At 43.0% G+C, this 13,603-nt stretch overlaps 2 protein-coding genes across 3 annotated transcripts in view; one reads left to right on the top strand and one right to left on the bottom strand.

The window, feature by feature from the left end:
- The window catches only part of LOC143809899 (uncharacterized), an 848,616-nt gene that overhangs the window by 527,721 nt on the left and 307,292 nt on the right, over positions 1-13,603 (bottom strand). The window lies entirely within an intron of this gene.
- UFL1 (UFM1 specific ligase 1) overlaps positions 1-13,603 on the top strand; it is an 84,460-nt gene that overhangs the window by 35,000 nt on the left and 35,857 nt on the right. For both annotated transcript variants that reach the window (XM_077289701.1, XM_077289702.1), the window contains exons 12-13: positions 8,136-8,258; positions 8,591-8,711. In XM_077289701.1, coding sequence (XP_077145816.1) covers positions 8,136-8,258; positions 8,591-8,711 — 244 coding nt within the window. The remainder of the gene's footprint in view (positions 1-8,135; positions 8,259-8,590; positions 8,712-13,603) is intronic.

Here is a 13,603-nt window from a genome sequence, read left to right as displayed (position 1 = left end):
AATTTAATTTAGTTTGCTGCTAGTGTAGCACATTGTAGATTCTCCATCCAGAACATACTTTGCATATATGCCCTGTGCGAACATACGCTAACAACTCTACCTGTTGACAGGGTTTGGGATTTTACACTAGACTGCACTGCTCAGATGACCAGGGCTGTGGAGTCGGTAAGCCAAACCTCCGACTCCTCAATTTCCATGGCTCCGACTCAACAGCCCTGCAGATGACAATAAATTACAGACCCCTTATTTGAATACATTAGACACAGAGGGCTAGTAACTTTTGTTTATAAAGAAAAGAACAGTTAAATCCCATTTCTTTATAAACAATAACTTTATTAGATTACATACTAAAAAGTATAACACACAGTTCTTTGTTTCCCCTGAGGACATCCTGGTTCAGTAGAGGTGATCAAGAAGTGATCAAGAAGTGACTACATCTTCAGTGGAAGTCACAGTCACTGTTTCTAACGCCACAGGTTCTTTCTTTGAAACGAATCAACGGGGTGGTGATGGAAGTGGTGGTGTGAGTGACATAAGTGCCTCCCCCTGATGACTATCTAAGGGCAGTTATAGAACCTGTGGGGCCGTGCTACTGTCACTCACCTTGCTTGTATCACCACCATCAAACAAATTGTCATCAGGGGGCCCTACTGATGTCACTCCCACTGCTTCTAGCTCTGCCCTCTGATCACGATGTGTTTCAGGGAACGAGATTGCGGTGTTAGAAGTAGTGACTGAACATGCGGTCACTTGTGGAGGAGCACCTCTACGGAGCCAGGCTGTCATCAGTGGACAGCAGTGACTGTAGCCGTGCTCAGTAACTGCAGGGCTGCCTTTGCCATTCTTCTAGGTACACTTGCACACAGTTTTTGAAGGAACATGGCAGGAAGGTTGGTTATTTCTCCAAGATGTTTGGAACATTCTGTAAAGGTAGGCTTTTGCAAATCTTTCTATCACTTGATGTAATCACTGATAGACTTGATGATGTTGAAATTAAGGCTCTTTGAGGGGCCATATCATCACTTCCAGGATTTCAAGTTCTTCTTTACGCTAAAGATAGTTCTTAACCCCTTCATGACCGGGCTGTTGTTCGTTTTTTTTCATTTTCATTTTTTCCTCCCCTTCTTCTAAGAGACATACCATATATACTGAAGTATACGCCAAGTATTTCAGCACATCTTTTGTGCTGAAAAAGCCCCCCTCGGCTTATACTCGAGTGAGGGACCGAGAAGAAGGAGGGGGAGCTGCAGGTGTCAGGAGCCGGCTGCTGAGCTAAAGCCTGTGCCCGCTGCTGCAGCTAAAGCCTAGGCCCGCTGCTAAAGATGCAATGCACTCGCAGTGAATATTCATTTTTTCTTTAATAGTGGGCACAGTAGTTGCAGCCGCCGTCTTCCTGCAGTGACCGGGCAATCGCATTTTTTTATTCTATCATCCACGAGTTGTACTTTTTAATTTTGAATGATATGATTAATTTTATAATGTGATGCACTGGAAATGGGGAAAAAAATGCCCATGCGTTGAAATTGAAAAAAGTGCAATTTTTGTTTTTTTTTATTTACCTTGCTCACTATATGGTAAAACTGACTTGGTAATATGTTTCTCCTGGTCAGTACAAGTGTGCAGATACCAAGATATATAGATTTTTTTTTTTTTCACATAAGTGGTCAATGTAAGTGGTTAAAAAAAAAAAAAATGTTTTTGTCACCATATCCAAGACTTGTAATGTTTTCAATTTTTGGGATATGGGGCTGTGTGAATACTGATTTTTTTTTTTAAATGAACTCCTATGAGTGCCAGCTAAATTGGCTTTCACAGGAGTATCGTAATGACAGGCAAAGGGGTCTTCAGCATATCCCAGCGGTCCTATCAACTCATCAGTGCCCTGCGATCACATCATGGGCATGTCGATGCGCGAATAGAATGACGCGCCCCACCTGCCGATGCATGTTAAATGCTTTTGTCAGAGTATGGCAGTGGCATTTGACAAGTTAATAGCTATGGGTGGAGGGTAGCTGTTAGAGGCACATAATGACTGAATAATTAATCTGCATGTAGAAAAGCCGCAGAGACACCATCACGTGTTTCTCAACGCAAGCAATGAATAGCCAGGTCTTTCACCAGGAAGGAACAACCACGGGAAGGGCAGAATCCAATAAAGGAAAACCACCTAAGCCAAAACATGGTATCCATCCACAGACAGCTGTTTCGGGGTATTTGCCCCTCATCAGTGTGGAGTAGGAAACTGGCTATTAGGAGCAGTGCCTAGTGAGTAATTAATCTGCCAGGAAAGATGAAAGATATGTGCTTGGCTTGTTACAGTTACATTTGATGTAACTGTACGTCATATGCCGTGCAGGGGTTAATGATGACATTGGCAGTATGCTTGGGGTTGTTATGCTGCAGAATAAATTTGAAGCAAAGCGGACACCTCTGATAGTATTACATGATGAATAAGTAACTTCTTATATTTCTCAGCAATGAGGACACTATTAATACCAGGGCTGTGGAGTCGGTAAGCCACAGTTGCGACTCCGACTTCGACTCCTGGATTTTATCAGGTTCCGACTCCGGCTCAGACTCCTTCATAAATGGCCAATTCGTAACAGTAAATTTACTGTTGTAAAATATTAACATCGTGCTTATTCAGTTTCTCTCCATCATATAAGTAATCAGACCACTTAGAGCAAAAACTATATTTATTAGAATACAATTAGAATATAGCAAATAACTTTTATAAACTTTTCTAAACTCTTGTAAGTAAATATGCAATAAACACTGTTATGCAGTTAATAAGAAGAAATCTATACATTTGTCCTCAGAAAAAGTATTGCCTCTGTCAGATCCTCCTTCATGGATGCCCTCAAATCTGATCTAATTATTTTGAGAGCAGAGAACAACCTCTCTACACTAACTTGGGTTGGTGGCAAAGCAGTAACCACTCGGGCAACATCTCTGACAATGTCAGGATACAGAGGAATCGCTTGCTGCACTGTTATTTTTGATGAACGGTCAAATTTCTCAATTTCTTTTAGTGCACATGAAAAATTCTGCTGAAATGTACTGGCTGTGTTCTTTGATGGGGATGACTCTTCTTCTATGCGGGAACGCTTTGCACGGTCCTTGTGATCCAAATATTTTTCGAAATTAAATTCTTCATCAGTTGATGAGGGTGAAGATGTGGCAGGACGACCAAATTCTTCTTGTTCCTCCTGACTGTTCTGCAACCCTTTCATCCTTACTGCTATTTCAAACAGAGGTTCTTTTCCTTTAGTTAGCTGTTGATCATCTAGAAGTATCCGATGCATCGGGTCTACATAAACAGCTGCCAAAAGAATGTTATTTTGTAATAGTAGCTCCTCTCTCCGTTTCATTGATGTAGCAATGCCACTTGCAATTAACCCTCCTCTTTGGGACAGGCGAAACATCAGGTTCTTCCACTCCTTTAAGAAAATACCTGGAGTTAAGTCCTCTGCTTGTAATTTTTTAGTTACTGTAAATGGGTGCACTAGCAATTTTTCCAGCTCAGTCACCTGATTCCACTGACTTTCATTTAGTGTCAGTTGAGGGTTAGCCATGTCTACAAGAAAGGTTTTCAGTTCAACCAAGCGCTGAATCATTAAGTAAGTACTGCCCCATCGTGTGGCTTGATCAATAATTGCCCCTTTTCCAGCACGTCTCTTCAAAATTGAGTCAACTTTAAGGGTTCTGGCAACAGTAGCCAATTTTCTCACCTTGCCAATCAGTGCAGCAGCATGTCCTTCTTGCAGACTGTCTATTATAGCCAGCTGTAGCGTATGCACAACACAGCGCATGTGATGAATGAAAGAACGTATTGACACAGTTTCAACAAGATCATCTAAACTATCATGTTGCTGTTCATCTGAAGCAACTTCAGTTTGCTCCTCAGTTACAATACTGTGTTCCTCTATTTCAAACATTTCTGTGTCTGTGGACACAGAATGTTCTTCTAGCTGCTGGTCACCATCATTACTCTCATTCATTAGCTTAATAGTACTTATCATATTTGAAGCATTGTCAGTTACGACAGAAAGAACTTGCTCTTTTTTAAGTTCATAGTCTTGCAGAACCTTTTCCACCAAGACCTGGAGAAACACACTGGTGTGATGAGCTTTGGTGTCTTTTACTGCCAATGTCTTGGTAACTATTTAATTTTTGTCACAAACAAATCGGACATTGATGGCAAAATAGTTCACTCTGTGACGTGTGCAGGCATCCATTTTAAGAAACACAAAGCGTCCCTTGAGAGTTTTTTTAAGTTCTTTTTTTTGTTTAAAAGCTTCTTCGATTACTGATTTTCTAATACTCTCTCTCTCCAGAGAAACACCAAGCTTGCGGGCCATTTCCCCATTCAGACACATAAAAGCCGGTCGTGAAAATAATGAAATAGCCACACTATCCTTTACAACAAGCTCTATGATCTGTTTTTTAAATGTATCTACTGTCATTGTCACAGTAACTTTGTCACTGACAAAATATCTTGCAACTGATGGCTGCAAAGTTCTCTGCTCCTTTGTTTGGCTGGAAGAGCTGGGCACTGGTTCATTGGTTTGGATGCAGTCTTTCTCATCCACTGCTTTCAGTACTTCTGGATGAAAGCGCTGTAAATGTTTCTTTAGATTAGAAGCTCTGGTAGGAGCATTTTTATCTTTGTCTGAATATGCACTGATCTTGGCTTCACAGCATTTGTTTTCGTCTGGATCATTTGTCATACACTGACAGACATAATGTTTTCTATCTTGAGTGATGGTGAAATGTTCAAATACAGCTGATTTAATGTGACGCTTCTTTGACATTCTCAGGTTTTTAATTCTGCATTCACAATTCGAATGACAATTGTTTTTCCTAAAAACAATTGTACAAAATTATTGCCAGGCCGTACAACTGATATAGTGGTCAGTAATACTGTTATTCCTCATGTACTCACAGTTAACTGATGCAAAGTTTGTTGAATAATACTTCTTACAGTCTTCCTCTTCTGAGTAGCAGCTGTGAGATGCTTGGAAGACGCACACCTAGTAAACATCTAGTCTAGAGGAGGAGCTTTACTACTAAGAATTTGCAACACATTTTCACTTTCAGTTTCATACATTGTAAGTAGGGGGGTTGGGGCAGCATGAGGTTAACCAAGTATAAGATTAGATAAGGGCAGTGGAGAACAGTGACACACAAGAAGTAAGAAATCTTCAGCAGAACTGCTTATCACTGTTGTTCATAGTTTGATAGAACATATATATTTGAGTAAGGGTACTGTCACACTATACGATTTACCAACGATCACGACCAGCGATACGACCTGGCCGTGATCGTTGGTAAGTGGTTGTGTGGTCGCTGGGGAGCTGTCACACAGTCAGCTCTCCAGCGACCAACGATGCCGAAGGCCCCGGGTAACCAGGGTAAACATCGGGTTACTAAGCGCAGGGCCACGCTTAGTAACCCGATGTTTACCGTGGTTACCAGAGTAAAAGTAAAAAAAAAAAAAACAGTACATACTTACATTCTGGTGTCTGTCCCCCGGCGTTCTGCTTCTCTCCACTGTGTCTGCGCCAGCCGGAAAGTGACGTCACCGCTGTGCTCGCTTTCCGGCCGGCCGGCGCTCACAGTGCGGGAAGCAGAACGCCGGGGGACAGACACCGGAATGTAAGTATGTACTGTTTGTTTTTGTTTTTTACTTTTACGCTGGTAACCACGGTAAACATCGGGTTACTAAGCGCGGCCCTGCGCTTAGTAACCCGATGTTTACCCTGGTTACAAGCGAACGCATCGCTGGATCGCTGTCACACACAACGATCCAGCGATGACAGCGGGAGATCCAGCAACGAAAGAAAGTTCCAAACGATCTGCTACGACGTACGATTCTCAGCAGGGTCCCTGATCGCTGCTGCGTGTCAGACACAGCGATATCGTATGGATATCGCTGGAACGTCACGGATCGTACCGTCGTAGCGACAAAAGTGCCACTGTGTGACAGTACCCTAACATTTATAAAATTCATATGAAAGTTCAATTATGAAGTATTAATTTATTTTTTTTAAAGCTGGAGTCGGTACATTTCTACCGACTCCGACTCTGTCTCCAACCAAAACTAACTCCGACTCCATGACTCCAACTCCGCAGCCCTGATTAATACTGACCAAATCAACAACTCCATGTCATGGGGTTACCGCCACAGTGTGGAGCCAGAAGATTGCAGCGTCTGATTGCTCCTACTCCTGCGCTGAGAAGAAGCACTTGTTCATTTTAAATGTTTCTTCTGGCAGATCAGTGGTTAATTGGCCATGTTGGAAATGCCTGTGTTCACAGCTGAGCTTGGTTAGCCACTCCTTTCCCCTTTTATAATCTGGGCTCTGTTGCAAATACTTGTCAGAGCAAGCATTTGCTCAATGGCTAATGGAGGGAGAGGAGCTTATATGAGAAGGAGAGTTGAAGGAGTTATCTGTGACTGGTGTTTGATTTGTATGTTGTTTGGTAATTCCCTATTCTTCTCTATTTTAGTTCATTCCCCTAACTCCATACCCTAGTGCATTCCTTTGTTTTTTTTATGAGTGAATGTTTTGTATGCCTGGAGTTTTCTGTTAACCATTGTTTGTATTGCCTTGTTTGTCGGGTTGGTGTACTACGGTGCACAGTAGCCCCACTCTTCCTTGGGTGGGGGAAGAGAACAGACAGAGGGCTAATTTAGGAGATAAGGCAAGGGTGGAGGCCCCGGCATCTTCACCTTCAGAAGTATCCCGGGGAATAGGGCGAGCTAGGTCACCCCTAGTTTTAGGGACTGTCATCCGACAGCTGTCGTGACACTCCACTTGCCAAAATTTAGGCCCATACTAGCAAGGAACTTCAATTGTTGCCTGCAGACACTTATTATTGCACTCATCTCTAGCTCTTCTGCAAACACACTGCTTTCTGTTAAAGCCAAATTTTTCACATTTTGACTCATCAGTTCAGAGAAACCTGCTGACCTTTTTCTGCACCCCAATTTCTATGTTTGTGCGCACAGATGAGTCACTTGCCTTGTTTCATGTCAAAGGTATGGTTTCTGGCCACATTTCTACCATGAAGACGACTGGATCCAGCTACATTCTGCTGGTTGCTACCAGTTCTGAGCTGATGGCACTGGTGGACATATTCGTATCTCGGAGGGAAGTAAACATGGCGTGTCTTTCATTTGCTCCACTTTAAGATTCCTTGGCCAGCCACTGTGTCCACAGTCTGCAACGTTACCCATTTCTTGGTGTCGTCATTGCCATCAGGAGGCATCTGGTTTAAATTTATTCTGCAGTAGGCCAACTACCCCAATCATACAGTCAATTTCAAGAAGAACTATCTTCAGCGTAAAGAAGAATGAGTCCTGACATTGATGATATTCCTCCACTAAGGCCTGAACTCAACATCATCTAATGGAGAGACAGCTGGATTTGCGCATGCCTACATCTACAGAAGATCTGTGCTTCTCCAAGATGTCTGGAACAACATCCCTGTGGAGTTTCTTTAAAAACTGTCTACAAGTGGACCAAGAAGAATTGATGCTGATATTGAAATATTGATTTAATATAGATTTCTCTTTTGTTCACTCACTTTACATTTTGGTAATTGGTATAAATAAACTATTGACACTTCTATTTTTGAACGCTTTTTACTTTGCAGCATTTTTTACACATGTGCATAAATCTTTTGGACAATACGGAGTCTTAGCGAATATAGTGTGCCTCTGTATTCTTTGGTATACATTTATTTGTATATATACGGAATACTCACACATAAATCATTATAGGCTTTGCTCACAGGAAGCAGTGTATACAATCACTGACTTTTTTTCATGTTTTTTTTTTTTTCTGGGAATGGTTTTTCTTCCCACAGAATGGGATCTAATCCCATCTGTGATGCTAATAAACGGATTCAGCGCAGAACAGAAATATATCCGAATGAATAGAGCTGGAAAAATGTAATCTTGCTGAAATCCCCTTTTCTTTATATTTCCACATTAGGTAATTTTACATAGTAATGATACCTAATGATAGAACAAAATCTTTGACGTTTAAGCAACACGCCATTGTATCCAGTGCCCATTAACCACTTATACAGTTGCGTCATAACGACTTCTCCATTCTTTCTTCCAGAGGGCAGTGGAAGCACCAGAGGAAGTGGTTGTAGCAATGCCAGAGAGATCAAGATAAAAAAGACTAAGAAAAAATTAAGGAAAGATGAAGACAGTGATGAGGAGCCCCAGACTGCTAGCACAAGTATGTTTCATGCTGTATATTTACAGGGAATGGTGAGATTTGAATAACCCATAACATAACATGCATTTCTAGATATTTTCGTGGCCAGTTATAGTCCCTGGCACAGCTCAGATTTGTAATTCATTGTATCCAGTGACTTCCATTTTGGCCTGTTTGCCAGTGTACACATCCTTCATAGCAGGATACATATTACTTCTTATTTATAAGGAGTCATTAAACATGGTCGTTTTTTTGAGAGTAGTAAAATTGATAAATCCTACATGTGCTGGTCTGGTAAGATGTGACACCTTAATGATGTTGTATTTTCTGTGTTTATTACCAATTTACAACAGATAAACCAAAGGAGCGTGAGGTCCCATTTATGTCTCTGGACGAAATTGAAGATATTTTAAGAAAACACGTTCCAGATGCTCCAGACGAGCTGGTCATTGAGCTCTCCAAAAGCTTAATAAGGTCAGTCACTCAGTTTGCTTTTCATCCTTCGTCTACGTTGCTACTGTTTAATACAATGCAGATTGGTGACAAACTTTTTTTTTTTCTTTGGTGGGAGGGGTTTTCATTTTATTTTTGTTCATTATTGTATGACGAGAATTAACTGAGCCCCATACTATTCTCCCCCCATCATGCTTTCTGTGTGGGGCCCACACTGTTGGCATCCTTTACCTGGTAGATTGAGATTTAGGCATCATGTTGTCAATGTTGAATGCTTTAACCCCTTCCCGACCTCCGCCGTACTAGTACTGCTCTGCGGGAGGTGCATTTCTGCCCAGAGCAGTACTAGTACAGCACCGCCATTTTCCAGTCACAGTGCGGCATCGTGCGGTGACCGGGTTCTGATGGCTGCTGACCCTGACAGCAGACCATCTCTGCACATAGCCCCGGGGGGCTGCACCGCCACTCCACATCGGCGATTGCTGTGATGGGCTGGCAATTCTGACCAGCCAATCACAGCAATGTGACAATAAAGTTATTGAAAAAAAAAAAAAAGCATGTGACCGGCTGTGATCTGTGCTGAGTGACGTAGCACCAATCCCAGCCGTCACAGTGGCTGGGGTGATCCCCACGTCACCTCACCAGATTAACCCCTATGGTGCTGATTGGCTGAACAGTAGCTTCTAGCCAATCAGCGCCAAAGGGGTTAATTTAAAATAGCGATCACCGCCCTGCACACCATCTTTACCTCAGATTTGGCATGCTGTGTCTCACCTGAGAAAAGAATCCATTGGTGGCCAGTGTGATCAACCCGGCGATCTCCTGCCTCAATCTTCAGCGTTCAGCGATATTGTATACGATGTGTGCACAGTAACCAATGGCTTCTACATCGCAAATATGTCATGAAATTATCGCTCCAGCGCCATGCATTGCAAAGTGTGACCGCAGTCTACGACGCTGGAGCGATAATGGTGCGATGCTGGAGTGTCACAGATCGTGCCGTCGTAGCGACCAAAGTGCCACTGTGAGACGGTACCCTAACCCTCCTGATGAGACGTCAAAGTGCGTCACGCTGCAATGTTGATGTTGCCCCCTGCCGGGTAATCAGAAGAGCAGCCACAGATGCCTTGAAGTATCTGTCGGTTCTAAGGCTCACCTGGTGAGGTGGATCCACTAAGGGTACTGTCACACAGTGGCACTTTGATCGCTACGACGGTACGATCCGTGACGTTCCAGCGATATCCATACGATATCGCTGTGTCTGACACGCAGCAGCGATCAGGGACCCCGCTGAGAATCGTACGTCGTAGCAGATCATTTGAAACTTTATTTCGTCGCTGGATCTCCCGCTGTCATCGCTGGATCGTTGTGTGTGACAGCGATCCAGCGATGCGTTCGCTTGTAACCAGGGTAAACATCGGGTTACTAAGCGCAGGGCCGCGCTTAGTAACCCGATGTTTACCGTGGTTACCAGCGTAAAAGTAAAAAAAAAAAAACGTACATACTCACATTCCGGTGTCCTTCAGGTCCCTTGCCGTCTGCTTCCCGCTCTGACTGACTCCCGGCCGGAAAGTAAGAGCAGATCACAGCGGTGACGTCACCGCTGTGATCTGCTTTCACTTTACGGCGGCACTCAGTCAGTGCGGGAAGCAGACGGCAAGGGACCTGAAGGACACCGGAATGTGAGTATGTACTGTTTTTTTTTGTTTTTTTTTTACTTTTACGCTGGTAACCACGGTAAACATCGGGTTACTAAGCGCGGCCCTGCGCTTAGTAACCCGATGTTTACCCTGGTTACCCGGGGCCTTCGGCATCGTTGGTCGCTGGAGAGCTGTCTGTGTGACAGCTCCCCAGCGACCACACAACGACTTTCCAATGATCACGGCCAGGTCGTATCGCTGGTCGTGATCGTTGGAAAGTTGCAGAGTGTGACAGTACCCTAAGTGACATCCGATATTTATTTATTTATTTTTTTTAGAAAAAAATAATGGTAGTTAGTACAGTTGTAGTTTTAGACGTAGCAAGGTAGCATAGCCGGCGTCACAGCGTTAGTGACGACCGATCTTTTATAGAAAAAAAATCGTATAGAGTAGTTTTATAGGTAGTGTGTTCGGTTTTGCCTGCGTCAGTGTTTGTTGCTATCGCCAAGGAATTTCTAGTGCATTAGGGGAGCGTACATCACATTGTTGCTGACGTCCGTTTTTCTATTGTAAAAAATAATTATTTGCGGCGGGTAAAGTTATAGGGAGGGCATTAGTGTAGTGAACGTCTAATTTTTTTTTTTTTTAAACGAACTTTTTTTTTTACATCTCATTTTTCTTTTCATTTTTTTTCTTTTCTACATTTTATCTCTACTTTTTTTTTTCTCTGTTTTTTATAATAAATTGTACCCTATTACACAAGCCCCACACATTACACGTGTAAAAGCACCACTTACATACACATCCCCGAGGTTTGGGGAAAAAAAAATATGGCCCATTCGTCAACAAGGGTCTATTCACCAGAGGAGGCTTACGCCATCCTTGCGTCCGACACTGATTCGGCCAGTGAGGAAGATCCCACATTCCTCTATTCCTCCTCCTCCTCATCTGGTGAGGTGACAAGGCGCCCTAGGACCCAGGCAACTCCTGCAGCAGTCAATCCTATATGGATTGCACCCCCCAAAAATTATCAGTCCGTCATTCCGGATTTCAGCATCATCTCAGGAATCCAGTTTGACACCACTGGCCTCACTGAAATTGACAACTTCAAATTATTTTTCAGTGAGGAAATAATAAATCTTATGGTATCCCAGACGAACTTGTATGCCCAACAATTTTTCACCCAAAATCCCACGTCATCATACGCCAGATGGATCCCCGTAAATGCAGCTGAGACATTTTGGGGAATTGTGCTGCATATGGGCATAATGAAAAAAAAAAACAGAGATTCATCAGTACTGGAGTACTGATATTTTCTACAGTACACCGGTATTCCGCATGGCCCGTCCTGGGGGTGGGTGGGAAAATTGTGTGGGAATTGCTGCACCCACTGCTGGATAAAGGTTATCACCTCTACATTGATAACTTTTATACCAGCATCCCACTCTTCAAGGCGCTCTCTGCCAGAGGTACAGCTGCATGTGGCACCGTGTGAAAAAAATCAGCGAGGCCTCCCTAAGCCGCTAATTGGGCAAATGCTGAGAAAAGGGGAAAGCGGAGCCCAGTGCAGCGACAACATGCTGGTGGTCAAGTATAAGGACAAAAGGGATGTCCTTATTCTGACCACCATACACCGTGACAATAGCACCCTTGTCACTGTTCGTGGGACCACAACACAAGTCCCAAAGCCAGATTGTATCCTGGATTACAATCGGTAAATGGGGGTCATAGATCTCTCAGATCAGGTCCTCCAACCATACAGTGCCATGCGAAAAGCCAAAGTATGGTACAAAAAATTGGCCGTGCACATTGTACAGATGGCAATGTACAATGCTTTTGTGCTGTCCCGATCTGTAGGCAATACGGGAACCTTCCTTCAGTTTCAGGAGGAAGTCATCAAGGCCCTAATGTTTGGCACTCGGGGAGGTGAGGGTCCCAGTACTTCTGAATCTGATAGTGCCCGTATTGTCCCAGGTCAACATTTTCCAGGACAGGTTCCCCAAACAGCGAGGACAGGACGATCACAAAAACGGTGCAGAGTATGCTCCAAGAGGGGAATCCGAAAGGACACACCTTAACATTGTGAAACCTGTCCTGAGAAACCTGGCCTCTGCATTAAAGGGAACCTGTCACCTGAATTTGGCGGGCCCTGTTTTCGGTCCGATGGGCGGTGTTTTCAGGTCTTTTATTCACCCCTTCCTTTCCCGCTGGCTGCAATAGTGTCTTGAATTGCAGTTGTTTTCCTCCGTAGTACACGCGTGCGCAATGCAATCTTGCCTTGCGCACGTGCAGTATGCTTTGCCCAACTGCGGGCAAAGCCGAAAAGCATTAGTGCGGATGCGCCAGCGCACTATGTCCCGGAACACAGCAAAATACCTATAAAAACACCGCCCATCGGACCAAAAACAGGGCCCGCCAAATTCAGGTGACAGAGTCCCTTTAAGGATTGTTTCAAAGCATACCACACGTCCACAAATTATTAATTCCAAACAATTTTGCGTTCAAAAAGTCAAAATGTGCTCCTTCCATTCTGAGCTCTGCCATGCGCCCAAGCAGTGGTTTTCCCCCACATATGGGGTATCAGCGTACTCAGGAGAAATTGCATAACTACTTTTGTGGTCCATTTTCTCCTTTTACACTTGTGAAAATAAAGAAAATTGTTGCGGAAAGATAATTTTTGTGACTAAAAAGTTAAATGTTCATTTTTTTTCCTTCCACGTTCCTTTAGCTGCTGTGAAGCACCTGAAGGGTTAGTAAACTTCTTGAATGTGGTTTTGAGCACCTTGAGGGGTGCAGTTTTTAGAAATGTGTCACTTTTGGATATTTTCTTTCATATAGACCCCTCAAAGTGACTTCAAATGTGTGTGGTCCCTAAAAAAAAAAAAAATGGTGTTGTAAAATTTGTTGAAAAAATGAGAACTCGCTGGTCAACTTTTAACCCTTATACATTTCTAACAAAATACATTTTGTTTCCACAATTGTGCTGATGTAAAGTAGACATGTGGGAAATGTTATCTATTAACTATTTTGTGTGATATGACTCTCTGATTTAAGGGTGTAAAAATTAAAAGTTTGAAAATTGCTAAATTTTCAAAATTTCCGCCATATTTCCATTTTTTTCACAAATAAACGCAAGTCATATTGAAGACATTTTATCGTTATCACAAAGTACAATATGTCACGAGAAAACAATATCAGAATCACCAGGATCCGTTGAAATTTTCCAGGGTTATTACCTCATAAAGTGACAGTGGTCAGAAGAGTAAAAATTGG

This window comes from Ranitomeya variabilis, chromosome 2 (assembly GCF_051348905.1).
Source record: "Ranitomeya variabilis isolate aRanVar5 chromosome 2, aRanVar5.hap1, whole genome shotgun sequence".
Classification (NCBI taxonomy): Eukaryota; Metazoa; Chordata; class Amphibia; order Anura; family Dendrobatidae; genus Ranitomeya; species Ranitomeya variabilis.
The sequence above is the reverse complement of the archived record's forward strand: the minus strand, read 5'-3'. Positions and strand labels throughout refer to the sequence as shown.